The 27,089-nt window shown below is 54.2% G+C and overlaps 10 protein-coding genes across 10 annotated transcripts; 6 read left to right on the top strand and 4 right to left on the bottom strand.

Moving 5' to 3' along the window:
- Nucleotides 1-11: 11 nt before the first annotated feature.
- On the top strand, nt 12-5,327 carry EI97DRAFT_416438 (uncharacterized protein). The gene is made up of 3 exons (XM_033796892.1): nt 12-646; nt 696-1,131; nt 1,181-5,327. Exons 1-3 carry the CDS (start codon nt 305-307, stop codon nt 5,197-5,199), a joined length of 4,797 nt encoding a protein of 1,598 aa, XP_033655039.1. The 5' UTR covers nt 12-304; the 3' UTR covers nt 5,200-5,327.
- Nucleotides 5,275-8,311, bottom strand: EI97DRAFT_293892 (uncharacterized protein). The gene is made up of 2 exons (XM_033794472.1): nt 7,584-8,311; nt 5,275-7,496 (listed from the first exon to the last, which is right to left on the bottom strand). Exons 1-2 carry the CDS (start codon nt 8,141-8,143, stop codon nt 5,351-5,353), a joined length of 2,706 nt encoding a protein of 901 aa, XP_033655038.1. The 5' UTR covers nt 8,144-8,311; the 3' UTR covers nt 5,275-5,350.
- A 346-nt stretch (nt 8,312-8,657) lies between these two features.
- On the bottom strand, nt 8,658-9,185 carry EI97DRAFT_457506 (uncharacterized protein; the record flags this gene model as incomplete). Its single annotated transcript, XM_033800826.1, has 3 exons — nt 8,658-8,714; nt 8,773-8,874; nt 9,063-9,185. 3 exons carry the CDS (start codon nt 9,183-9,185, stop codon nt 8,658-8,660), a joined length of 282 nt encoding a protein of 93 aa, XP_033655037.1.
- Nucleotides 9,186-11,264: 2,079 nt separating this feature from the next.
- Nucleotides 11,265-14,316, bottom strand: EI97DRAFT_375360 (uncharacterized protein; the record flags this gene model as incomplete). Its single annotated transcript, XM_033795502.1, has 8 exons — nt 11,265-11,610; nt 11,661-12,130; nt 12,179-12,732; nt 12,782-13,063; nt 13,115-13,444; nt 13,493-14,053; nt 14,133-14,177; nt 14,262-14,316. The coding sequence occupies 8 exons, from the start codon at nt 14,314-14,316 to the stop codon at nt 11,265-11,267; spliced, it is 2,643 nt and encodes an 880-aa protein (XP_033655036.1).
- A 287-nt stretch (nt 14,317-14,603) lies between these two features.
- On the bottom strand, nt 14,604-15,483 carry EI97DRAFT_294814 (uncharacterized protein). The gene has a single exon (XM_033794475.1). The coding sequence runs from the start codon at nt 15,312-15,314 to the stop codon at nt 14,838-14,840; it is 477 nt and encodes a 158-aa protein (XP_033655035.1). The 5' UTR covers nt 15,315-15,483; the 3' UTR covers nt 14,604-14,837.
- A 460-nt stretch (nt 15,484-15,943) lies between these two features.
- Nucleotides 15,944-17,039, top strand: EI97DRAFT_294128 (uncharacterized protein). Its single transcript, XM_033794473.1, has one exon. It carries the CDS (start codon nt 16,076-16,078, stop codon nt 16,715-16,717), a length of 642 nt encoding a protein of 213 aa, XP_033655034.1. The 5' UTR covers nt 15,944-16,075; the 3' UTR covers nt 16,718-17,039.
- Nucleotides 17,040-17,724: 685 nt separating this feature from the next.
- On the top strand, nt 17,725-18,408 carry EI97DRAFT_374739 (uncharacterized protein; the record flags this gene model as incomplete). The annotated part of the gene is made up of 2 exons (XM_033795467.1): nt 17,725-17,950; nt 18,041-18,408. The coding sequence occupies 2 exons, from the start codon at nt 17,725-17,727 to the stop codon at nt 18,406-18,408; spliced, it is 594 nt and encodes a 197-aa protein (XP_033655033.1).
- Nucleotides 18,409-19,733: 1,325 nt separating this feature from the next.
- Nucleotides 19,734-21,588, top strand: EI97DRAFT_432364 (uncharacterized protein; the record flags this gene model as incomplete). The annotated part of the gene is made up of 2 exons (XM_033798150.1): nt 19,734-20,329; nt 20,406-21,588. Coding segments are annotated over 2 exons (1,041 nt in total), but the record flags the coding sequence as incomplete, so codon positions are not given.
- Nucleotides 21,589-21,788: 200 nt separating this feature from the next.
- On the top strand, nt 21,789-23,174 carry EI97DRAFT_293834 (Aldo/keto reductase). The gene is made up of 3 exons (XM_033794471.1): nt 21,789-22,313; nt 22,369-22,824; nt 22,881-23,174. The coding sequence occupies exons 1-3, from the start codon at nt 21,889-21,891 to the stop codon at nt 23,029-23,031; spliced, it is 1,032 nt and encodes a 343-aa protein (XP_033655031.1). The 5' UTR covers nt 21,789-21,888; the 3' UTR covers nt 23,032-23,174.
- A 2,074-nt stretch (nt 23,175-25,248) lies between these two features.
- EI97DRAFT_374899 (uncharacterized protein) lies at nt 25,249-27,083 on the top strand (the record flags this gene model as incomplete). Its single annotated transcript, XM_033795476.1, has 6 exons — nt 25,249-25,486; nt 25,536-25,623; nt 25,680-26,132; nt 26,396-26,435; nt 26,595-26,884; nt 26,996-27,083. 6 exons carry the CDS (start codon nt 25,249-25,251, stop codon nt 27,081-27,083), a joined length of 1,197 nt encoding a protein of 398 aa, XP_033655030.1.
- Nucleotides 27,084-27,089: the final 6 nt, after the last annotated feature.

Raw genomic sequence — 27,089 nt, 5'->3', positions numbered from 1 at the left:
AGCAAGCTGCGGCCTCACAGCCATTACCCGAATAGCTTGTGAGCTTTTGCTCCTGCGCCGACTCCGCGCCCTTGCGACGCCTCCTTCAGAGAGATTCCGCTTCTACATTCAGTAGATTTAAACCCACGCACTTTTCCTACGCGTTGCGATCCGGCGCCATCCTCCCCCCGCAACGAAGTGAAGAGCAGGGTTGCTCGTCACGGACTCAATCGAAGGAGCAAGTGTTCACAACAACGGATAACTAAGGAACAAGTGGAGCCATAATACCCGGCCGCGACGCAATGCGCGGCAGAAGTCAAACCTCATGAGCTCAGATTCGGGCGGGAGCCTCACTGACGCCCCCAATGATGACAACGATACCCCGAGCATTGGGCTGGTTGCAGCTGACTCTTGTCTTGAGCCGCAGGATGGATCAGGGACGACGGATACACAAAGTATAGGCTATGCTGGCTCGGTCGACGAAGAACAGCGCAATTCCACCGCGCTTATTGATACCGGCAATGAACTCACCTTCGCCAGACACAAACATGGTCACACAAACACTGTTGAAGGGGGACTGGACTCGGATCTTCCCATCGGATTTCCTGCACTAGGTGCAACTACTCCAGACTCCCTCTCCGCACTTGACGACACTCCGTCAATACAGGTATGTTCTCTGATCTCCGATATCATATTGGCTTCATCTGATGTCTCAGGGGTCTAGAGTCTCCTCCCCTGGAAGCAGCGTCCCGGCATCATACACTTCCCTGCGTCCCCATAGGCCTACTTCCCTCCAGCCTTTCGAAAGGCGTTTCTCTGCTCGGCAGTCTCCCTCGCCGTTAAGCACACCACGCGCGTCCACACCTGCGTTCTTGTCTCCAAAATCGCGTCAGTCTTCTATATCAAGTAATCGACTTTTTCAACTTCAACAAGACGAAGCCGATACGCCGCAGGCGCCTTGGGAGGTTGTTCGATGGACAAAACTGAAGAAAATAACGGGACAGGTATTTTCCGAGGCAGGCAAGCGAAACTTCGGCCGACCAACATGTCTGTCAGTGGCGGCGTCACTTGTCGTAGGAACCTCGAAAGGATTCATCCTCGTGTTCGATTATCAACAAGTCCTGAAATCTATCATTGGCCCTGGGACCAAGGGTACGTCGGCCGAACATGTTGTTAACCAGGCTTTCTAATTATATAATAGCTATAGAATGCGGCCCAGTGACTGCTCTAGCTATCTCAGCCGATCATACAACCGTCGCGGGCGGGCATGCGACTGGACATATATTCACCTGGGAGCTCTCAAGACCGGCAAAACCCTTCCTTCACATACCCCCGCTGGACCGAGCGACTTTGGATGATAGGCGCTCCGATGGGCACGTCTCAGGTGTCGCTATTTTGCATGTTGGATTCCTTGGTACTCGACATACTGCTCTTGTGTCGGCCGATGATGGTGGGATGGCTTTCTCTCACCTTGCGACTAGAGGGTTAGGAGCGATTGCACGGACCGTGAAGATAACTCGGATATTGGGTAGATATCCCTTGGTCATCAAGTCATCAGAGCGACCGCGCAAGCCAAGCTCTGTGCTTGCCTTCGCACCACTCCCGCTTGGCAACGTCGAGCAACCGACAGACGACATGGGACTTACGGCACTTCTTACTCCCTATCTCTTGGTCATCGTATCCACTACACCTGTGGCACAGACTCAGCACAAGGCGCTGAGGCCGAAGGAAATTGCACCACACAGCACGCTGAGTGGGTGCCTTGCTTGGTTTCCAGCAGTCAAACTGAAGCATTCCACGAATGACCTGGCGATGCAAATCTCAAAAACGAAGTTGGTGTATTGCTGGTCCAACGTTCTTACAATTTTGGATGTGACTTGTATCACGCCACCCCCGAACGAAAAGCCAAAGCCCACTGAGCTGCATTTCAATCCCCGCAGTAGGTGGAAATGCGAAGAAGCTATTGTAGCAGTGCAATGGCTTAGCAGATCCGTACTTGGAGTCCTCACGATCAGCCAGCGTTTAGTGATTTTAGAAGATACCCCCGATGCTTTGCGAGTGACCGACAGTTTTGACCTACTACAGAAACACATCTATCACGCGGACCTTTTCTCGCGGCAACTACGACTTGTAGTGGAACAACTTGACGAGGAAGATACGTCGATGCATGGCGTCGTCGCGGACGCCTTCTATATGAGCTTCCGTGCCTACAAAGGTCGACTGTTCCTGCTCGGCGTCAATGACATTTCAATCGGCACCTTGTCCAATTGGGCAGACCGCTTACTTGCGTTGATGGATGAGGGTGACTTCATCGCTGCCATAAACCTTGCGACTTCGTACTTTGTCGGGGACACGAATAAACTAACGGTCGGGCTGCCTGCCGATGACAAGGCAAGACATGGTCTGGTCCAGGAAAAACTCATTGACATGATTTCAGCATCACTCAAGTATACGTTCGCTCAGGACCATCCAGCAGAGGAACAGCAGTTGCCCGAGCTCGCAGAGGTCTGCTTTCGCGCATGCATCAAGATGAAAGAGTTGGAATTCCTTTTCGAAGATGTCTACGAAGCTTTCAAGCAAGGTTCAGCGGAAAAGGTCTTTTTTGAGACCCTTGAGCGGTACATACTCGATGAGGAGATTACTGCCGTGCCCCCATATGCGCTGAAGGAACTTATTACATTTTACGCTTCGTCCGGTCGCGCAAGTACGCTGGAGGAGATGATATGTTCTCTCAGCACCGACACAATGGATATCAACCAAGTCACCACCCTTTGCCAGCAATACAACCTGTATGACGCCCTGGTATATGTCTGGACACGCGCCATTGGGGACTTCATCACACCATTCATCGCCTTGCTCTCTCTGATAGGCGAGGTTGGTAAGGAGGCTCCCAATGGCGACAAGCAGGGCATCCACCTAGACTCAGCTATGAAGATATTTCCATACATGGCTTACACATTCACTGGCAGGGTTTACCCTGGTGGCGATTTCATGGACGATGATCAGGCTTATCGGGCCAAGAAAGACATGTATAGCTTTCTGTTCTCAGGAGAGAACATCCCGTGGCCACCCGGTTCTAACAATGTTGTCCTCACGCGGGGTGACAAAAGCAATGAACCGTCATTCCCTTACCTTCACTTGGCCCTTGAATTCGATACCTCCAGCTTCATGAGTATGCTTAACGAAGCATTTGAAGATAGCTTCCTCAACCAGGACCAAGAAAGCGGAGCCCTACATCAACTTAATGGCCTACGTGGTGGCGCTGCTTTCACGCCCACACGCCAGTTTATAATCAACATCCTTCTCGGCATTATGACCGAGGACAACTTCGACCCTGAGGATATCATCTACTTTTACATGTTCGTTGCCCGGAATCTTCCGAAATACCCCCAGCACATACTGCTACCGGGCACTTCGCTGCATAAAGTTCTAGTTGGACTTTGCCACTACCCAATCGACGCAGTGAAGGACGATTGTCAGCTGTCTGTGGAATACCTGCTCTCTGTCTACCATCCTCCGGATCTACTAAGTTTGGTTGCTTTGTTTGAAGACGCCGGATACCATCGTGTTCTGAAGGCCGTCTACAAGGCTTCGCAACAGTATCCGAAGCTCATCGAGACGTATCTGAATGACACTGAAAGTGGTGAGGAGGTTTTTGACTGCATTGCAGATTGCTTGCGACCGGCGCGGGACATGCCGAAAAAGCAAATCAAGGAGATCAAAGCGATACTCGTCAATCGAGCTTCTGATTTAGCCGCTATAGATGCGGCAAGAGCTGCGTTGACTCTTAATCGATACGCGCCCGACATGCTGCTGCCGGTCCTGGATGCTTTGGAAAATGACCCTGGGCTCCAGTATCGGTACCTGAATTCTTTGATCGAGCCGGAGGCGTCGCCAACGGGAGAGCGGCCTCTTCCACCTGAAGACCTTCCCTCTGGGTTCAATGAGCGCTACGTGCAGCTTATGTGCAGATATAACAGCGCGCATGTTGCCGACTTTGTCAGTCTACTGAATTCAGGTGATCTCAAACTCGGTCCCGTACTGCCTGCATTAGAACAGAGTGGGATAGTCGATGCCGCCGTCGTGCTGATGGCCCGTGATGGTCTTGTCAAGGACGCAATGGATCGGCTGGTGAGACACCTTAGCACGCTACAGACCGCTCTCACAGGACTTGTGGGCGCTGCAGCAGAAACGCCGGATGCTGCGAATACGGAAGAGACCGTAGAAGACCTTCTCAATGATATTCAGAAGTATGTGAAGGTCGGCATATGGCTCTGTCAAGGGCAGACAAAGTCCATGGATCGCTCTGCAGAATCATATCTTGATAGTCGCAAGTCAGCCTATGGTGAGGTGCAAGAGGAGGATCTCGCCCTTGACGAGCTTCTATGGCTGGACCTGGTAGACAAGGTTGTCACATTAGCCAAAGAAGCGTCTTCCTCAATCTCTGGACTACACACCATTCTCATATCCTCCTCGACTCCACACTCCAGACCAATCGACACGAACAAAATCACAGCCACGTTGCGCTCATCAGTTCAACATACCTTCTCCGCTCTCCTCGCCTCCACCAGCATCCCACCTCAGAAAGCCGCCACCACTTTGCCCGCAAACAACGACCGTCCTACCCCCCACCGGCGGAAATCACAACCCCAGACCAACCCCTCCTTCCTCCGCGTTCTACGTACATTTCTTACGCGCGCAACAAACTCGTCCCCTTCGCTCAGCGACCTCCGCGCCGTACTGCAGGAAATCTTCGCAGCTTACACGTTTGAAGAAACGATCCTCTCGCTCGCGAACCGCTTCCTCGATAAAGAAGGTTTTGAAGGCGTTAGGGAGCTTACGGAGTTGCGCCAACGCGGCTGGAGACCTAGAGGCCAGGTCTGCGAGGGATGTAGGAGGAGAGCTTGGGGACCTGGCGCAGGGAGTGTCATATGGGAAAGCTGGGAGAAGAGCGAGAGGGAGAGGCTGAGGCGAAGGTTGGAGGAGGCGTGTGGTGGGAAGGGGAAGGGGAAAGGGAAGGGCAGGAGTGCCGTGGACGAGGATGGAGATGAGGGAGCCGAGGAAGGTTCGGTGGACGCCGTGGCGAAGAGTCCGCTGGTGGTGTTTGCCTGCAGGCATCTTTGGCATAAGGAGTGTTTGGAGAAGGCCATCGAGGGAGAGGGAGATGGTGATCATCGGGACGGGGGTGGGAGGCTTAAGTGTCCTCTTTGTTGTGCATAGCTGTTTGGTATGTATGTGTATGTCATGATGAGGAGGGCGGCTGTTTTCACAGAAGGGGAGTAATCGAAGCTTTTTCTCATTTCGATCGTATTGAGCACGAGACCATGGCGGCCATTGTAACAGTGACGACGTTATGTTTGTATTTGCCGTATCATGGAATGACTCTTACTTCGTCGGCCACAGCATGGCACAATTCCACCCTCACTCCCGCCCCTGTCAGCACATGGATCCAAAGCCTTTGGGTATCACTCAACCTATCGTTCTCGCTCTTGACCTCCGCAAACATAACCTCCCCCTTCTTGCCTCCTCCTCCCTCTCCCTGGAACCCCTCCTGCTCCCGCACCCTCCACAAGAACAAATCCGGCACCCCACCCCCTCTCTCCCCGTACTCCTGCGCCAGGACCTTACACACGGTCGCCAACGCGCCTCCCTCCCAACACCGTACCACCTCGTCCAAATCCCGGATCTCAAACCCCCAATCCAATCCCACAATACACGTCCTCCGTTCGTGTTCCCTTTCCCACACTCTCCTCACAATCTGTGGCGCAGCCCCATTCGAGGTCTCGTTCAACCTCGCGTTGATCTCGGAGATGCGGGTGGGGTAGAAGGCATCCGTGTGCAAGTCCAGGGGACACGTCTGGTACGGCGTCTGGAACACGTTGGGCACGTAGGTGAAGAGGATGTCGTGGAAGAGGTAGGCGAAGAGGGTGCGCAGGATGCCGGATTCCGAGTGGTAGCCCTTCCAGCCTTGGCTGCGGTAGTGCGAGAGGCACATTTCCTCGACGGTGCAGGTGGTCTTGAGTTCGGGGTCGGCGGGGTCGAGCCAGATGGTTTTGGTCGAGTTGGAGTGGGTGAGAGGTGAAATACCTGCGTTGCGGGACGCGGCGGGAGGAGGAGGAGGATCGCTTCGTTCTAGGCGGATGCCGCGGACCGTAACGGTGACGGGTTTGGAGAGGGGGACATGGTTGAAGTCGTGTTGCAGGCGTTTGGGGATGCGGAGGGCTTTCTCGAGCTTGGTGATGCGTTTTTGTAGGTCGTAGTGGTGGATAAGGTGCACGAGGTTGTCTTGGAGTCCCGTCTCGCATGTCTGCAGCGCGACGCATTTCCAGTGCTTCTTTGCCGCTTCCAGACTTTGGGCGTGATGTTTCCTTGCGATGGATCTGGAAGGGGATGTCGGGGTAGATGCCGTGCACAAGGCGGCCATGTAGTGTTCTTCGAGCAGCGCTTTGCGCTGATACCATGCGCCCCGCCGCGAGTGGTGGAAGAGCCTCTGGCGCAGAAGTTCAGTGAGCAGTTCATGCTCGCGGAGATGGTCTTTGCGTCTCGCGAGCACAGAAGCCGCTTTATGTATGATGCGTGTATAGACCCAGGCGGGCGACAACCTGCGGAGATAGGCGCCTTCGCCGCTGTGGTACACTGTTTCTTCTTTGCGTTGTTCCTCCTGTACGAGGGCATGCCAGCGCGGATACACTGCCTCGAAGATATCAATGACCTCTTGATATCCCTGCTCCGTAGGCCGGCCATTGAACTCAAGGATACTGTCGACGCGGTGCTGGGTCCGAATGGCGGCTTCAAATTCCAAAAGCGAGGAGCGCGATGAGAATATATTCGCGGAGCGGGAGACGATGTATTCTGGGAAATTCCTCCGCGCTATCTTCGCCAGTATGATGGTCGTCAGGGACTTCTCAGTCCATTCTGTAGACCGGTAGAAGACCAGGTGGACCCGTTCGAAGAGCTTGAAGGGCGCCGCAGACAGCCGTATACATGGTCCCGTCTCGGCCATGATCTTGCGGAGGAAATGGCCATCTCGATTCGCTTCAGACGCAGTATCCCAGCTGTCGTCGACCTCAGTCGTAGTCCCTACATCCATTCCCGACGCAGAGGATCGCCTTGAAGACTCCGTATCCGACCTCTTCAACCCCACGAAGCCTAACCCCACCTGCCTCTGACTCGCCCTTCTCAACGCCTTCAGCAATTCCTTCTTGTTCTTTCCCTGCACCTTCGCGTCCTTGGCCAGCGCCTTGAGCTCATCCAATCTCAGCAGCGACGACGCCTCCTCCAGCGTCGTAATCTCCTCCTCCGACCGATCCGCAAACGTGAAAGTCTGCCCCAGCGTCGTCTCAGCAGGAACCTCCGTCTCCCCCGGGTGAATATCCGCGCCTGTAGACATGCTAGGCAATTCTCGCCTCCGCTGCAAAGTCTCCACCGCGGCTTCCATGTCCGCGATGTCGCCATGGTACCCCAAGTTGCGAATGCGATGCCACGCCGCCGTCTTTCGCAGGAAGAGCCGTACATATCTGCCAGAATACCAATTATCAGCATTGGATGACATTTAGACATGTGGAGCTCCGGGACAGAGAAGACGCATATGCAAAAGCACATACAAATACTGTGCCTCGTATCCCAACCCCATCCACACGGCAAACACCTCCCGTTCCGCCTGATCGAACAAATGGCTCTCCTCCTCCAACACCGTATCCAGCGCCAGATTGAACGCATCAACGTATATCGAGCTCTTGCCGGGAACCCACTTTCTGTCCTGTAACCTGGTTTCGGTGTTGCTGCCACCATTCCGGCCTTCTTTGTCGTTGAAACCGTCATTGGCGTCGCTCTGCGACGCCTTAAACGCTTCATACTCCTCGATGGCCTCCCGATCCGTCCTCGCTACGGCAGGTAATGCGCTTTCCAAGTCCGTCTTCTTAGCCGCTATCACCTCCTCCTCTTCCTCTCCTTCCACTCCTCCGTCTTCTTGCCCGGTTGCTTCCGCCTCTCCATCCCCACCATTCGACTCTGCAGCTGTCTCACCATCGCGCGATTCAGTTGCAGGATTGGGAAGGCCGGGGCCTGAGGAATCGTTCAATCGGCGACGTTTCGTAGGAGGAGGATTCGCGGCAGCAGCATCTGTAACCGTCGTCTTGGTTCGTTGGAAGTACTGTCTGATCATTCCGGTTGCGTGGTGGTGAGGAGACTCTTTCGCGACCCGACCCTGAAGTTGCTCATCATCGTCCTGGTCGCGGCATGACGCGCGGGAGGAGTGTCGCGTGGTCACGGGATAAGATTGTGGGGCTAGCCTTATTGGGTAGTGATTGTCGTTGCTGCTGACAACATCAAACACTTGCAATGGATCTTTTCCTCAACAAGCGCAGGCCTGGTCTCTCAATCTACACAGTATATCGTTCTTCGATCCATCCTTCGCACCGTCATAGAGAACCCACGGCACCAAGGACGGAAACGAAAGCAAACTGCTGATTGAATCACCACCGCCCAACCTGCTGCACGGCATGACGACATTCATCAATGCATTCTCAGTTCCGAAGAGTCTAAGCATACATCGAAGAGTATCCATAACCCGCCGCTGTTTAATACCTCGCCTCACCAGCGTAACCAAGCATCGGTTCCAGCATTTCGCTCACCATGAACAGTCCATGGAGTGCTGGGACAGCCTCATAACCCAGCGTTTAGTTTCCAGAATTGTACCTCGAATACCCGTTCCCGGAATTGTAGTAGGTAGACCCCTGTTTGACACACAACGTCAGCAGCCGCATCAACGTCATAGGAGGGTTATAAGCATACGTTGGGGTTGCTGTAGTAGTACGATCCATTGGCATTGGAGTAGTGGTAGCTATTGCTGTTGGAGGCACTGGAGCCGTAGTCGCGGGAGCAGTAGTGGTTGCCCTATGTCGGCGTCAGCCAGTTTGTCAGCGGACGATGGGGGGTTGAGAAGGTTTGGTGTGCGTTTCGGTGCAAGAGAGGAATTCTAGTGGGGTCGGTTGCAGTGGAAATGATGACGTGTTTGTACACGGATCTTCCAGCACTGAGATCCAAAAAGAGCAGATGTCGAGAGGATATCTAGTCAGACATACCTGGCTATTCGTCCCCGACGACGTATACGTGTACCCTCCACCGCTGCCGGAGGTCCCAGAACCAGAGCCTGAGCCTGAGCCCGAGTTGGAGTTGGAGGTGGAGCCCGAAGATCCCTTGGTCATACTTGCTGTATCGCTGTTGTTCTAATTCACTTGTTATGGACGTCAGACGAATCGATGTCGATGCTCAAGGCTGATGGAGATTGGTGTTAAGGAGGAGAAAGGCAATGGGGCAACGGGCGGCTTTTATATCTGTGGAAAGGAATGGCGTACATACCTGGGTACGACACGAGGAAGCGGTGAGTTGGTGAGTTGGTCAGGAGGAAGGATCGTTATGAGAGCGGGAAACAACCACAAATGACGACAAACCTACCTAGCTTAGCTTGTTGGGAAAGGCCCTTCTCTGACCGCCCAGCGCCGGGCTTGATCCTGCCGGGCGCCTTCACACGAGCAAGGCACTGCCCATGACTAAAGACGCGTGGATGCCCCGCCTGGTGTTGCGCGTGGGAGCCCTAGGCCTAGGGGAAACGCGGTATCATGTGATGATCAATCAATTCACCGCCTAGTCATGCATGTGGATTGCTAGATAGATAATTGTGAATTGTAGATGAAGGACGCAGCAGCTGATGAAACGGGAACATCGGCTTTCTAATCCCTTGACCGAATTAGTGACAAGTCGTCGCCTGGTCGCGATCAGTCACGGGTGTCCTTGCAGTACTCAAGGATTTCTCCTCTAGACAAAGTGATAGACTTGACGAAGTGTTGTTCGCACCCAGGCCGTAGTTACATACCATGCTATGTAGCTAATCAGCTTCCCAAGCAGCACCGAGACACCTTCCGAACCTCTGAAAGCAGAGTCAAAAAACATAAACCCAATTGAACCAGCAAAGCTCACAAAACCTTAATCCATATTCGTAGTCCAACGTAAATACTGCGTGAATGTACGTACGTACCAGAACCTTTTGCCAATTGACTCCCAGGTGCACGTCCGCACCTTTGGGTCAACTCCATCTACACAGTATGGGGTCGCGAGTTTATCAAATCTAGTGTCCTCCAACCACTCCAATAAACTCCGTTCAAGATGTCACGCATGCTCCGTACACTAAGTCAAAGAACATTGAATGATAGTCACATCACATCATCACATGCACCGACCCTCGGCCCTTGCACCAGCCTCGCCTCTCTCCCAAATTACCCTTTCAGGCACGGAACGGCGCACGCCCCACTCTTGCCCTCAGCAGGTCCAGAACACCGTCACACTCGTGCAAAGTCGCCTCGTTGCCGATTGGAGGAAGAGTTGAGCGGGGGCTTTAATATAATATAGATATGGTGCACCCACCAAGATCTGTCGTTAACCAGGTTATTCGAGAGTTGCCACGTGGGAGGCATCAAGGGTCCTGCATCGTAAGTATTCCCTTTCCTCCAGATATCATGTTGAATAATTATACGGAATAGATAGGTCAAGTCTGTCAGGAAGACGCCGGACAAGAACAGAGGGGTATACACAACAAGGTAAACAGCGAAGAAAAACAACACGCGAAACCATGCACCGTCCTTTCCTCGCTAAAGCAATAATGGTGATGATTACCAACCACTTTTTACGCACCATGCTCCCTGGCGCCGTATGTGCAAAATCCGTTCGGAAAAGCCCAACCTCCCAAATCTGTCCAATGCAAGTTTTCCGGCCAAAGCAGCGCCTGATGGGTATCAACGCTGAAAATAGCACAGAGATAAATATACATGGGGGCTCTGGCGGACTCAAGCGGCCGAGCTTATAGCAAATCCGTTGTGTTGGCGTCGCTGATCGAAACTCCTTGTTGTATGGTGACGGATATGCGGCCGAGCTTATAGCAAATCCGTTGTGTTGGCGTCGCTGATCGAAACTCCTTGTTGTATGGTGACGGATATGCGGCCTCATTACCCCGCTTAGCTTCATCCCCGTATCGGCTCCGCATCCTTCGATCTCGCATCATCGCAGACTAGCGGGCCGCTCGACCCTGTGCAAACTCCCGTATCTGCTTCCCGCCTGGTGTGGCAAATCGAGATCAATCGTTGCCGCCTCGAGTTGACTCAAGCCTACCTAGTGACCTTATACGTCACTGATTGTAGGCTGGCTCAGACGGAGCGAACGTAGCAGGAGCCGCGCAATCTGACCACCGGGATGCTCTATTGCTCTTAGCAACCAAGGCCTGCTCGGCGATATCAGCGCGCCCTCTTGTACATGGACTGGTCAGTCAATCCCGGATTCCCCTGGTCCCATCGGCGCTTCAGGTTGTCTGGGAACGAGCTTGCAACGACTTCTTGCCACATGGTGGGAGTCACGTAGGATGTGTTCGGTGCCGGGTAGCCGGTCGCGGGTGCAAGCTGCGGTTGTGCGCCCTGCAGGTTGTTGGGCTGGGGAGAGATCGTCGGTAGCTGGTAATTCGGCTGGTTAGGTTCCTGAGGCGTCCGGACCTCATAGTTTCCTGCGGGAGGCGGTCTTAGAGGCGGGGATGCTTGTGAGGATGCACTGAGAGGAGCAGGCGTACCAAAGGCTACATTCCATTGACTGAAAACCTGTTAGATATGGACCATAGACAGCGAATAGAGAGCACTCACTCAAAGATTCTCTGCGGATTCCACTGCACGGGCTCTTGCATCGGCATATTTGCCGGTTGGGGAGCCCTTTGACCGGAAGCCATCATGACCAGAGACTGAGCTACGGGAGAGTCAGCCTTCGACTCGTGACCGGAAGCCGAGATTGGTGGAGTGATAGGGTGTGCATGGTAGTTGACCTGACCTGGTTGATCCACCGGTGAAGGTTGGCTGGGCAGACGAGTTCGGTAGGAGCCGTCGTTGCTCAAAGGGCTGGCCTGGGTGGTGACTTGAGGGCTTCCGAAGGGGAATGTCGGCTTCAATTCGAAGGGCTTCGTGACATCTGCAGAAAAGGCCTGGCGCAAATTGTTCACTTGTTGTTGCATCTCCGGCATGGGCAATACCCCGGTGCACTGCTCCAGAATCCGCATATGCCGTACAAAGAACTCCCTAGCATCGTTATTCAGGTCAGGATCCGGACTAGTTATCGCGACCTGGTATGGTTAGAGCCATGCGGCTGCATGTCGCGAAAGTCCACTCACCAGGTGTAGCATGATGCAGGTGAGCACTGCGTAAACAGTGAAAGATATGCCTCTCTGCATGAACAATAGTCCGGGCAGACCATAGACCTTCAGTACTGCCTCTTGCAGTTTGCACATGTTCTTCGCTGCCGAGTACGCCGAAGCCATGGCCTGCTTCCAGGCACTGTCATTGGGGTCGGATACGACGTGTAGCTGAGGACGCAGGTGCATAATGTGTCCTAAGTAGTGATATGTGTGCATGTTTGCAATGTAATGGGAAGGGATCCATGGTATCGATCCGTCCGGGGGATAGACAATCTGCATGTCCTCGGGAAGATCCCGCAGCCAAGCGGGAAAATCCTTGTTGTGAGCAATGAAGGTGGGGTCCCTGCCCCAATCGTTGGTCTTCTTCTTGAGCCTCCCATATAGGATACATGTCTCGTATATGTTCTTTATGATACGTATGTACTGGGAAAACTGTCGGGAAATCTGGTACTCGGTGGCATCGAGCGCAGGGGTAGGCCGCGGCATCTCAAAATCAACGGTGTCCAGACCGACTCCAAAGTCAAGGCGACCTGAGGTCATTAGCACATAGCAAGACTCTACTCTTCCTCTTCTGCTCACCTTGTGGACCGCCAACCATGATCTCCAAGACGAAGAGCATGTGCCAAACCCTCGTTTTCGTGATGCAGTCATGTACTGAGGAGCCGCAAGGCCTCCCCATCTGGTGTGTTTCGTGGTGTTCATGCAAATCGAGGTCTTTCCCCATTGCCACCAAGCTCACTACCGTCATCCATGAACGCCAGAAGTAGCCGCGCTTCGGTGATGCTTCCCTCGCCTTGAGCAACAGAATCATGGCTTGCATGGTGCTCAAGCGTGAAACGTCTTTGAAGCTTTCCTCATGCTCTGTCTTTATGTCAGTCATGGCATGCCAAGAGAGGCTGCAGGTCTACCGACTGGATGCGAGGGCCAACCATTTGTTGCCTTCGGCCGGCTCCAACATGACGCATGCACAAGCGAATATAGCCTCCAACATGAGAGGCGAGATGGATGCGCGGGCTGTTTGCCATTGTTGATAGAAGTATGCCTTGTTGATGACGGGACAATAGGGATGAATGTTGGTGAAGTAATATTCGAAATACTGCAGTGCTTTCTCGTCCGAGGGCATCATCTCGGGCGGGATGCGCACTGTATGGTCTAGGCTAGACGAGAGAGGCAGCTGCACTTCATATTCCTCCTGAGCCGGAGCTTCCGCGAGCGCTTTCTTCTGATTCGCAATGTATGGAGCTACGAAAGTCAGACGCAGTTCTCTGCGCGAGACATGGGAGGACTCACCAACTGCATCATATTCGATTTTGAGTTCACCTAGAGCGTCGGTCAGAGTGGTCATGGATTCGGTCCTCCAGGTAGCCTCGCTCTCGATTGGGCTCATGCTCCCGGCGGGCGCAGCGGTTGGGGCTTCGGAGTAGATGTGCTGATTCGGGTAGGCCATATTCTGTTGAAGCATTGGGCCTTGAGGTACGGAGGGATATTGAAGGTGCTCCTGGGCGGGAGGGTCGGCATAGGATGCATTCTGGTACACGGGCATACCATCGACGTAGGCGGCGGAGACGGCAGGCTGCATGCCCACAGGCATCTGGGGTTGCAACGGCTGAGGGATGGCGGCAATGCTGTGCCTTTGGAAATGGTGATGGGGGTCGAGGGGAGGCGCATATTCCAGGGGCTTGGTGTCGAGTTCGAAGGTCTGCGTGTTGGCATATGAATCCTTCTCATAGCTGACGGTTGGCGGGACACAGTTCAGTTTCAGGCGGATGCAGGCAGCGCATGGCCAGGAATTGGTAGTGGCGGCATCGCATTTGATCTTGCGTCTTCGGCAACCTTCGCATGCCCTCATGACTGTTTGGGGTCAGTACACATGCTGCAAGGGCGGGTGGCGGCAGCGGCAGCGGCAGCGGCAGCAAGCAGGAGGGCGCACCTTTGAGGCGTTTGTGCCTGTTGTGCTCGTCGACGAAGACATAATCTGCATAGCATGGTGAGTGAGTGAGTGAGCGAGTGGACGTATGTGGAGGGGTGTGTGCTGGTGTTGGGCGTGGTAGCAACTTACTGCGCTGGGTTTCCCGAGGCGGCAAGGTCGGCGGGGCGAAGGTGAAGCTCTGCATTTGGGCCGTTTGAGGCAGCAGCGGCCGACCACCACCCGATGTGTCTGGGGCCATCGTCTCTACCTAAATAGGCGGAGCAGGAGAAGGGGATTGAGGGTTCGATGTTGCGATGGACGGACGGACCGACAGCGAGCGCACTCGAGGTGGCGGCGGAGGAGTGGTGGTGGCAGTGTGGCTGCGGGGTTTGTCGGTTCCCAGGATGGCCGTTCCAAAGCGAAGTGTGACGGCCGGAAGTTGGGACGAGAACCAATCGAGGGCGGCACACCTAAAGGATTCTGAGAGCGCCAGAGTGCAACGGCGAGAGAGGCGGAGGGAGGCAGGAGGGAAGACGGCGGTGGGCAAACTGGGACTACGCGCGATGGAGCTCCGGGCCCATGGCAATATACCGCATCAGCAGCAGTGGAGGAGGAGAGGTCTGGAGAGAAACACCAGGGCCGGGTGTTCAGCCGCCTGCAGAGCACGGAGCAGTAGTGAGCAGACCAAGTGAGTGAGAGCAATGCAAGTAGACTCCCTGTAGTAGGCTAGTGGCGTGCCGTAAGCGCGACACCTGAAGCTCCCCCGCTAATGATTAATGATGGCTGGGCAGAGAAGGGGAGGGAGGACCGGGTTGGAGATGGCGTTGAAGATGGGTGTGCGGCGAGCGGCGTGCGCAGACTGAAGCTTGGCGGCGGTGAGCGTTGATGGGAATGCATCCAGCAGATATCTACTCGCATAAGGGGCAATATGAAGGCCATGTCATCTGCATCTTTTATGGGACTTCGGAGGGTTGCGCAGGGCCTCCATGGCTCGCATGGCACGCTCGCAAGGGCGGGCACGGTGCAACACAGGGCGCCGTCTCCATCGACCATCGACCATGGACCATGATTGCAGCGGACGATGGGAGAAAGTTGCGCAGACAGGGAGCCTTGCCGTTTTGCAACAATAATGGCTGATGATCTGATGTGTCCCTGCCGCTCTACGGTCTCTACTTGTACGTTCCCGAGCATGTGTTGATGCATACGTACCAAAAGTACTTGCACTCGGTCCTTCAACTTGTTGATCGAGTCGGCCTGTTCTGCTCACCCACGCGGCCTCTGCTATGATGATACTGTTCGCGGAGAGAAGGTGCAATTTTGGTCCGTTGCACAGAAATCTCTCGCACCGTTCCAGTCTCCCAGAAACAGCCTGCACCACAGAGTTCGTGGTTGCACCCTCATTATTTCCACCCTTCTACCACACCACTCTGACGCCTAGGGCTGACTAGTAGGCGTCGCATCATCTACTTAGCGACGCTAGCCACTACCCTCACCCGTGACAGACTGCCAAACCCCCCTCATTTCCCTCGGATACCACACTATCAGTACGACGACTCCACCGCCCCCTCTCCAAATGACAATGTCTCCTTTGAAATCAGACGGGTCCCGCCGTGGGTCCACCTGTGTGGCCCATGACGAAGGCTGAATGAAGCTCCTCTCTCTGCTGACGGCCCTTCTAGTATGTGGACAAGCATCACCATCAAAATCGCGATTCGACAGTCCGCAGATCTGACGGTGGTCGCTCGCTCGGAACCCCTCCCTGTGCCGCCCTCTGATGACCGGCGAAAAGGACGTCGTCAGAGTAACGCAGGAACCTTCCGTCCAGCGACTCAGCGTAACGCTGCCCCCAACCCTGGTGCAGTAGCGCAGCGCAATATGTACGATGTACTGTGGAAATCAGGAAGGGAAGGAGCATAATCTTCATCTTGTTTCCTCCTCCAGGGCTGGTGGAGATCATTTGGTACATGGCCTTTCCAAGCTTCGTATTCGCGACCTCCCGGGACTGTGCACCGACTTCTTCTGCTGGCTCACCACTTCTGCAGCTACTTACTTCTGCAGCCACCCTCGAGCCAGGTCGCAGCAGCCCACACCATGGCGTGCATGGGCATGCGCATGCCGCGCGGGATACGAGTACGGACAAGGCCAAACAACGGGCCAGCAGGGTGCCATGGTCACGGCTCGCAGCTCCAGGTTGCTGGCTCGACGTTGCAGACACTCTTCAGCCTTCCAATGCTGGTCCCAATCCCACGGTCCTCCCGTGTGCTGTGAGGACTCGGCAGCTGCACGCGACTACTTGTATGCCCGTCCCATCACCAGTTGTCGTTGTTCAGAGACAATACTATACCGAACAGTACGGAGCCGGGAGGACACTGCGATATATCAGCCCAAGTCAAGAAAGTTGGTCAATTCCTGGCTTTCCAACAAGGTTGCACTTGCGTTTCGCACATTCGTCGGCCATCATGACGAGTACACGCCGGGCGTCGCCAGCCTGCGCCGCTTGCCGTCTCGCCTCTTCTTGTGAGGTCACCATTCCTCCGTACCGAAGAACGTCTCTTGCCGCCGACGGCAAAATGCTGACATCCATCGACCGGCACAAGAACCCATGATTTACCGGGCACGCAACCGGCTGCTCCCGCAGTCGACGGTATCCGAGTATGACGGTTATGCCTCGTTGGTTCGTAGTAGCGAAGGTGGTCAAGCGGCTGTATTTGTACCTGAAGGGCCCACACAAACGCCATCTACGCGATAAGCATCTTTGACCTCAATCTTCGGGCGAGCGACATTCGTTGCGGAGCTTCCATGAGGCATCGAGAAGGAATTTCGAAGCCCATAGAAGCCGCCATTCTCCCCGCCATCTCACAGCGCAGCACAGCCGGCGCCTTGGCAACGCTCGACCTTCCCCCGGCCAGTCTTCGTGTGCTTGCTTTTTTCAAAATGTCTCCACAACCTTTCGATATCACACCTGCGCCTGGCCTGTTGTCCCGATGATTTGCCGACAGGATGGTCGCCTGTCAGTTCTGCTCCGCATACCATATACTTGTAGTTCGTCTTGTGGGACATGTGAGCAGGAGCATGAGCAGCAGAACCTACCGAGTATTTCGACAGCGGTAACATAGAGAGCCGTCTGCCGTGAATCATCAGATGCACGTACTTATCTGAGCGAGCCTCATATAGCAGAGCACATCCACTACCATCATGGATCGCTTCCACAGCTGCTCACTGCTCAATCTGCACCCAATCACCTAAGGTGATCACTCAACAGCACCTCCTCTGAGTGAATTCCATGGCTTTGTAAAAGCTCGTCTGTGCTCTGCGCATGGGCACACTGGAGGGCGGAACTGTCTGTGCCGTGTCTGTGCGATCAGCATCGGTGGTGCCGACGTGGGAGACTGGATGGAAGGAGGGGTGAGTCTTGGCGTTCCTGTCATTTCTTGACATCCATGGATTTCCCACCACCATTCCTCTCCTTCCGCAATCCCTGCACCACCACCTTGTTACCGCTCATTTTCCAATACAGCCAGGGTCCGCAAGCCACTATACGACCTTCGCAATAGCGCATTTGCCCACTCCATCGACACTACCGCCTCCAGCTCTCCCTCATCGTCGGACCGCCATGGAGCTCGACAAGGATAACGCTAACCCCACCATCCTGAACCCCTCCGACCTGCCCTCGCGTCGCAGGGAGTCATCCGTCAAGAAGCGCGAAGATGGCGGAACTGGATTGTTTGACGCTCTCGTCCCTTCCTATACATACTTGAGCGATCCGTTCGAGCCCTCTGTCTCGTCATGCGACTCCGACGACGATTCGGTCGAGGACATCGATGAGCTAGAAATATATGGTAGGCCGCCTTTCAGTGCGTTTCCCCTGTGTTTCAGGGGTGTCTATTGCCTTGTGTCCATCCCTTGGCTGATGACTTGCTGCATGACAGACCTCATCTCCTCCATATCAGACCCTGAGCACCCCCTATCGCTGGGCTCACTGGCCGTGGTCAACTTGCCAGATATTCACATATACCCGCCCACGTCTCCTCACTCAAAGATTAGCACCGTCGTCGTAGAAATCACCCCTACCATCACCCATTGCTCTCTGGCCACCGTCATTGGTTTGGGGGTCAGAGTGAGGCTCGAACAAGCCTTGCCGCCGCGCTTCAGGGTTGACGTCCGCGTAAAGAAGGGCACCCACAGCACGGACGAGGCGGTGAACAAGCAGCTCGGAGACAAGGAGAGGGTTGCGGCGGCACTGGAAAACGATACTCTGATGGACGTTATTCGCAGAATGCATGCCACTTGCGAATAGCCGGCGCGTTGAAGCCGACTTCCCAATCGTGCTTGCGCACCGTCCCATCCCTTATTTTCCGAACCGCTTCTCCGAGACGCGTTATGCGTCGACTGCCGTTCGATTTGAATCGCATAATGTTTCGAAATGGTTCAAAACTCAAGACGATCTCCAATTCTCTCCCCAAAGGAGAAGGCTTCACAAGTATGCTTTCCATGCGCACGCCTACAACATCTCGAACTCTTGTTCTCTCTGTTTGGCCTATAAATCACATGCTCTATAGCCTGGTGTTGCCTCGGCCCTTCAACCACCCAGGGGCTCGTCGATATTGACTTTTGGCGGCCGCTCCGATCCGAAATCCCTGGCCTGGCTGGTTGTGGTTCACCCTTGCCGCTCACGCAATATCCACGAAGCTCGCCTGTCTGCTGTTCCCTGCGTCGATCCGGGGTCATAGCGTGCATGAATATCCTGTCGTACAATCTCGACCGATTTGCTCCCGCCTGGAACACCTCTGCTTTTGTTGGAAGCGAACGGATATGCTCCAGAGTCCACGTGGGAAATGCGCTCCAGATGCGCAACGCTGTTTAGCCGGGACCCTATAGGCCGCATATTCTCTAGGCGCCTGCAAGTGAATTGGCCGAGTTGGGATTCAATCGGATGGTACATGATAAAAGGCAATTTAATCTGCTCAAGGCTGGGAAACAGAACCTATGCTCTCATGACTCGAAAAGGCTGTGAAGAGCGGCCAGGGAAGCTGCAGTAGTGACATGTGGGCTTCGCGATTGGAGCTGCCGTCTTCTGTGGTGTCAAGGTTTGCTCCGTAAAGCGCGCATATCGGGCATTCGCCGTTGGAGCCTGAATATTGCAGGAGCGCAACTGGGGTGTGGAGGTACATCGGCTGGTATTCACATGGAACAGGCCGTCAACCACGAGGTTTGGTCGTACTGAAACCGCGTTGCGATGGGCATGCATCCCACGGACGAGAGCTTTTTCCCCATTACACCGACGTACACCAACTGGCTCACTGCTTGCGCATGCAGGTATTGTGTACATATTGTGCAGGATGCGTGATTAAGATGCGTTCGACCTTCCTTTACTGGTTTCCTCCACCCACCAAGGGTCGACTATTCTTTCTCCAGTGAAGTTTCCTTTCGCAAACATTTATTTTTTTTCTTCTTCCCTTCTTGGCGCGTCCCTAGAACTTGCCTCTAGATTTCTCGAGACAGCGAAACAGACCCGCCCTCGTATTTTGACCACGGAAGGCTGTATACTCTTGTTGTACCTTTGCTTGCTGGTAAGAGACCTAGAGCCACCTCGCTTAAACGTAAAGGTATCTGCGTCGGTTCTACGTAATCAAGATTGGTTTTTTTTTTTTTTTTTTTTTTTTTTTTTTTTTTTTTTTTTTTTTTTTGGGTTTTACGTCTAGCTCTCAGTAGGCTCTTATTCCCCAGCCCCTTCTAAAGAAAAGAGACTCTGCATTTAGCTCCTGCAGTGTACCATACAAGTAAAAGCCTCGGGAGCTACCCCGCATCACGTGTTAAGAAACGGAACTACCTAGGTAGAGCCCCACTTTGTACACGACAGCATACAATTAGACACCCTACTACTGTGGTGTCACCGTCTTACTCTCGCACTGTAACAGTGCAAGGTGCCGGAGGCTTATTTCATCTTCTTTCGTCATCACACAAATTACCAAAACCGCGCAATGGCCGAGCTCGCCGTATACGACAACGACCCTACTCTTTACCTCTTCACCTCCCTCACCGCCGGCTCCTCGCACATCATCACAGCGACCTCACGCATCGAAACCATTCTCAAGGCGAACAAGATACCGTTCAAGGGCGTGGATACGGCCACAGATGATTTGGCGCGGAAGCTGTTCCAGCGCAGAGCACAAGGAAAGAAGTTGCCGCTGCTGGTGAAGGAAGGATATGTGCTAGGAGTGAGTGGCCCAGCATCTATAGGAAAAGACATGAGGGTTACTAGGCGCAGAAAGAGAAGGCTGACTTCTCCCCCAGGACCTTGAACAAATCGAGGAATGGAACGAGTACGACGAGCTCAAGGAAGCCTTAGGCGTAACCGCCACCCCAGCCGCGGCGCCCGCGAAACCAGCACCCGCACAAGCAGCATCAGCGAGCGTTCCTTCACCGAAGACTGAGACGCCGAAGGACAAGACGCCGTTGCCGTCGTCCGAGCAGAACCTTGCGATACGTCAGATGGGTGCTGAAGCCGCGAAGATCGCAGCGTCTAGAAAACCTACGCCCGGTCATATCTCCACTACGAACCCCCTCCTGGCAGAGAAGGTCAACTCTCCTGCATCGGTGTCTACGCCTAGGAAGACCGGAAGTGGAGATGCAAGCGGAATTCTCTCGCCGCGCAACATAGCCCTGCCGGCGACGCCGGGCGCACCTCGGTCTCCGAGTCCTCCGCTACGTACGCATCGAGCGTCCTCTACGAGTTCTTTCCACGGCGAGCTGGTCGAGGAAGCACCGCCAGAGGTGATTAAGCGGGTGGAAGAGGAGGAGGCGATTCCGGAGGTGAGCAGTTCGGAAGAGGAGGATACTGAAGACGAGCGTTCCAGAAAGGCGTCGTCCCCTGCGGGACTGAAGAGTGCGCCGGCTGTGACTACTGCGGCGAGGAAGGAGGATGTGGGAGAGAAAGTGGAGGGTGATGATGATGAGGAAGATGAGGGTGACACGGACAATGAGGAGTCGGACGAGAAGGCGGCTACAAGCAGTGGTGCAAAGACCACGACAGCAAATGCGGAAGACAGGGAAGGGTTGCAGTCGCAAGTCGAGGGCGAGAAAGCAGCATGATGACAGAATGCTTGCTCGAGCACGTGGTCACTCTCTTTCCAGCCATCCAAGTATGATGCATTGGTTGTACTGTGTCTCCATTCCGATGGCTTATACTCCCTTAACTCGCCGCATTGTTTCGCATTTGTAGCATCTCGACCAATTTCTCAGAGCCGGCGTTGATTTTACTGCTTCCAATGTCTGAATTGGAGATGATCCACTCAGTGCTTCTCCACATATCTGAACACCAGCGAGGGAGAAGCATCTACTCGTTCTCAGCAGCCTCCTTACCCCCAACCATATACCTGACATCACGGAGAATAGATTATATAGGATGCCAGTACATGCAGGACAAGCACTGCTTACAAGATCTTCCTGATTTGACGGAACCCACGATATAAGACCACCAGAAAATAACAACGATCATTTCTAGTCAATCTACAAGTCGGTAGGTTAACTTCACTGCCAGTGTACTCCATCACGAATACTACCCACCTTGAAACTTGTTATATCCGATAGCGCCGGGACAAAGTGGCGGGGCTCTTGCCTCGGTTGCCAGCCCCGCCATTATGTTTCATCCCACCATCCCATTGAGTTGTATAAATGACGTCTTCGCCAAATATTTCCAATCCCACCCACTATCCAACGATAAAACCGTCATACAAGCATCACGCCTCGCACTCTCCAATTTCTCTCTCCCGCCAAAATGTCCGCCGCCGTCGAATCTAAATACCAGCCCCACGACATGCAATTCCGGCGCCTGGGCCCCGCCGGCCTCAAAGTCTCCGTCTTCTCCCTGGGCGGCTGGCTCACGTACGGAAAGACGCAGACGGGCGACGTAGTCAAGGACTGCCTGCAGGCGGCGTGGGACAATGGCATCAATTTCTTCGATACCGCGGAGGTTTATGCGAATGGCCAATGTGAGGTGGAGATGGGAAGGGCGTTGAAGGAGTTGGCCTGGCCCAGGGATGAATTTGTGCTGAGTACGAAGGTGTATTTTGGGACGGGCAGAAAGGAGCCGAATACGAGGGGTCTGTCGAAGAAGCATATTGTGGAGGGCCTGAAGAGCTCATTGCAGAGGTTGCAGCAACCGTACGTGGACATTGTGTTTGCCCATCGGCATGACCCTGAGTGAGTTACTCTGAAGACATCTCAAAAGTACCTACGGATTGCTCACGCAGACCAGCGTCCCGATGAAAGAGATTGTAGAAGCGTTCACGCAGGCGATCCACATGAACCTCGCCTACTACTGGGGAACGTCCGAATGGTCCGCAAAGCAGATCCAAGAAGCCCACGATATCGCCGAGAAGTACAACCTCATCGCCCCTGTGGCAGAACAACCTCAATACAACGCCTTCCACCGCGAACGATTCGAGAGCGAATACGCACCCCTCTATGAACAATTCCAATACGGTACTACAATCTGGAGCCCGTTGGCTTCTGGCCTTTTGACCGGAAAGTACGATCAGGGTATCCCCGATGACTCCCGGTTTGCGACCCACGAGATGTTTAAGGAGGAGGCGGCGAAGTTGAAGAGCCCCGAGGGACAGGCTAAGCTAGAAAAAGTCAGGAAGCTGGGCAAGGTCGCTGAGCGTCTGGGCGGAAACACTGCTCAGCTTGCTCTTGCGTGGGCGGCGAAGAAGTGAGTCCCTCTGCGCCACAAAGAAGGCAGAAGTAGTTTGACTGACACCACTGCAGCCCCAACGTCTCGACTGTCATTCTTGGAGCAACGAAGCCTCAGCAGGTGCACGATAACTGCAAGGCACTTCAGCTGCTGCCAAAGCTCACGGACGAAGTCGTGGACGAGATCGAGTCGATCCTTCAGAACAAGCCCAACAGCAAGCTATGAGCACGTGGTCAATATCCTCAAGCGAGCCTCAGGCATGTACAGCTCGAATGCAAGTCCGTCAAGTAACGCGTAGATAGGTGGTATAGACTCCCGATGAATCCATTGCATATCGATCGAGTCCGCGTTGCAGCAATATGCGCCTGCTCTCCTGCCGTACACGCTGGTCAGATGACTTGACTTCTTCATCGCGAAGAACATGACAGCGGCGAGGATATGAACATGCTTATTACCCATTAACATCACGTGCATAACGCTCTTGCAGTAACACTATATTAAAGCACAGCATATGAAGCGCCAATCTCGATTCTGGTCGCGAACAGCCTCGGGCAATTGCGTATATGCCCGTCAGCCACGATTCGTCCGTCCGATCGAATCCAAGACGGCGAGCCACGAGGCTGATCAGAACATACGTGGATTGGCTGAGCCATGCACAGATGGCTAGGCCTTTTTACAGCTTATTATATTGATTCAGTTTGCAGTTGATGACGAGGCGAGGATGGCGTCGTGCGATCTCTGAACGATGGACACCGAATATTGGGTAATATTTCCGGATTCCAACATGCGAGTAGGAATTTCAGCGGACTTGCCGATTGGACTACTCGTGAACCGCACTGTGGGAGTCCACCGCGTTAGTGCGCCAATTTGGTAGGGGCATTTGAACATATGGCGTTGACCAACCGCATGTCGACCGAGTTTGTCCCTGTGGTCAATCTCCATCTCTCTGGACAGCCTTTTGCACTACCAGGACTGCAATCAGGTCCGTATAAAACCGCTCGAAGCATGTTTTGTGTGCCAGTCAGCACAAATCTTCCCTTGCTTCGTCAGCCGCTTACATCTGATGGGTCTCGAGGTCATCAAGCTTTCCTCATAGCGGACGACTGCTGTGCCGCTGCGAACGCAGCTTTCCTTCCTCCATTCCTCCGCCACTTGATAGAAAGAACAATATCCTCAATACGCCGCCTCGCTCGTGCGGCAGCACCGTCGTACAGGTCCGCATCGAGACTTGTGATTCCAAATAGCCGTCAGTCTGGGGGGGCGGTGCAAAAATCTGCTTCCCCGTCTCTGGCCACATTGACACAGCTAACAGCTACACCTTTTGCTCAAACCAGCACACCTATCCTGCTTCAGAACCGGTGTTATTCGCTTTACCCGTAAGTGTCTCACCTTCTTGCTGCACGTAACAGTCTCTTGGCATGTTCCCCACGTTCAAACCTTTTTTTAACTTCGACTGGCCCCTCCCTTCGTGGTTGAACCATATCTGCGACGCGAAAAGCTCCAGCTTGCCGTTCCCATTGTGCACCAGCCACTTTCTGTGGCGCATCTCCGTCTCTGTCGCAGTCGTACCATACACCCGCGATACTCTCCTTGTGGATACGTGGTGTTGCATGGGTGGGGACGAAACTGAGAACTCGCATAGGTGACTATATCCGAGCGGTGGAAGTACACTCCGGGCCTCTACAACCATCCGCAACCATCAACCGTCAACAGCACAGCTGTATGTTTCAGACGTCCCTCGAGCTGACGTATATAAAACTCACGAACCCGAGAGACCATCGACCCCAGGCCGCGGATCATCGACGCGAGCCACGGGGACCCACCGCCGTCTGGACTCGAGGCTGATCAATGCAAGCTCTTTAGCATGGCTGGTATGGCTCCAGAGCCGTTAGGCGGGGAATCAGAGTACAACAATAGCCCAGGTGAGTCCCATTCTCCCCTACTTCGTCCGTCTTCTCAATGCATCGTGTTTGGAGCGTTTTGACGTCGCCCTGTGCGTCGATGGTCTCTGACCATTATCGTGCTTGGCAAGGTGCGACGGTCGCTGGCATTGGCCTCTTTCTGCAACACTTGCTTTCTTCGGCCACTCTGTTTGGCCCGAAGCACTCGTCAGAGACATCATGAGTCTCGTCGAGGCTAAGAGATCGTGTAAGCATGACGATGGGCCTTGTTCTCCATCCGGCGGGTGATGTTGCCGAATTGCTGCATAGACTGCAGCTGTTTTCACCATCGTTTACCTTGTTCCGCAACCGAGATACATATACTGAACTCTGGGGCCTTTGGCGATGTCAAACCCCATCCGTACTTTTACATATTGTAGTTTCTTTTTCCGGGTTCCTGCTCGCTATTCCGTTAATACCCTTCGACTATTTCACATCAATTCCATAGCCATTTCCTTCAATGTCACATAACCACTACATGTCATGGACGGACGAGCTGGCCATGGGGCCAACCTACCCTCCGTCCGGCACGGCTGCAGACTACCCCTCGCCCGCTTCCCGCCGCCCTTCCGACTGCATCTCCGAGATGAGCATGCCGGCGAGCCGGAGAGGCAGCGCGGCTAACTTTGTCATAGATCAGGAGAGTCATGGTCAGTGGCACACGCAAGTCAGTGACTCAAAGAGTCCGCTGGCGAACTTTCCCTTCTTCATAAACTTGACGGAGAAGAAGACGACGAGAGGTTTGCATGTCGAAGAACAGTACTGGATTTCCGTGCTAAGGTCGCTCAGATGGACAACCACCGAAGAGGAGAGGGCCAAAGCCGGATAGCAAACCTGCTTTGACGAGGAGACAAGAGCTGAATCGTCAGGCTCAAAGGTGCAGTGCCGCTTGTTGTATTTCTCTGCTGAACCCCTGACTCATCCTGCATCTAGGACTCATCGAGAGCGCAAGGAAATGTATATAAAAGCGCTGGAGCAAGAAGTCCTCCGCCTCAAAGAGATCTTCACCAACACCTCCCGCGAGCGGGACTCCTTTTCCGAGGAAAATCGAAGACTCAGAGATGTCCTCCTGGCTCATGGCATTTCCTACGATCTGGCCAGCCCAAGCAACCACAACGGTCTCTCGCATGTCAGCAGCTCCTACGGCGGAGGAAGTTCGCGAGGCAGCGTATCGAATGGCTACGGCCCCGGTTCCAATTCGACGGGCTACACATCACCTCCTAGCCAGCCACGAGGGTCGATATCCGGCCATGCAGCCCATCCTTCCCTCTCAACGCCTCTGCCACAGCAACAACAACCACAACCGCAGCCGCAGCCGCACCTCCAACAACAGCAACCTAATCCAGGGTTGGACTATGATCAACTCGGGATAGACTTTGTCTTAACGTACGACCGAACGCCCTATCTTTCTCCTCCGCCCCAGCAATGATCCCCTGCCTCTTTATTTCCTTCCGTCGTTATTGCTATCAGCGTCCTCTCCTAACCATCCGTCTGTCCGTCCATCCGTCCATCCTTTGCATCACTGTTTTGCATCCGCCTTATGCAATATGCATATCTACGGCCTAATGTTTATTGTCGCTACTACTGCTACTCGCAGTGTTTCTGGCTTTGCTATTCTCCCAGCTCAGAGTTATCTGACTGCTCGCCAGCCTCGAGCAACCCTGCAAAGACCACGTGCAATTCCTTATGGTGCGCGCCAACGGGGACGGCGGCACCACCACCACGGGCGGTGCAAACGACCAGCAAGCAAACCCTCTACCACAACAACAATCACCAGCACAACAACAGATTCAAGAGGCTGAACAAGTTCAACCTTCCCACCAACATCATCAACCCCAGCAACAGCAGGAACAGCGCCACCTCATCTGCGGGCACGCCCTCATGGCCACGTGCCCGCCGCAATCCCACGTCCTCGCCCACCCCGACGTCCCCTACCCGCACCGCATGCCCGACATCAGCGTCCCGGACCTGATGAAGCTGCTCAACCTGAGCAGCCAGCTGCCGCTCGAGGGGGAACTGACGCCCGTGCAGGCGTGGGCCATGATCCTGCGGGATCCGCGCGTCAGGGAGTGCGGGTTGGGGACGGCCGAGGTGGAGATGCTGAAGGGCGAGTTGGTGGGCAAGGTCAGGTGTTATGGGTATGTGTGATGTGTTTTTTCTGTTCCTTTTCCCTTCCTTCAAGGACGGGGTGTGTCTCGTGAGGAGGAGGATGACGAGGATGACGACGTGGGACTGACGATTTTTGCCAGGTTCGGCGCTGTGTTGGAGGAGTTTGAAGTCCGAGATGCGTTGATGACGGTGTTTGCGGGGAGGTCGAGCAGTGCCGTCGGGGTTTGATAAGAC

This window comes from Westerdykella ornata (assembly GCF_010094085.1).
Source record: "Westerdykella ornata strain CBS 379.55 unplaced genomic scaffold EI97scaffold_7, whole genome shotgun sequence".
NCBI classification, from domain to species: Eukaryota; Fungi; Ascomycota; class Dothideomycetes; order Pleosporales; family Sporormiaceae; genus Westerdykella; species Westerdykella ornata.
Note: the sequence above shows the minus strand (reverse complement) of the source record. Positions and strands in the feature narration are given on the sequence as shown.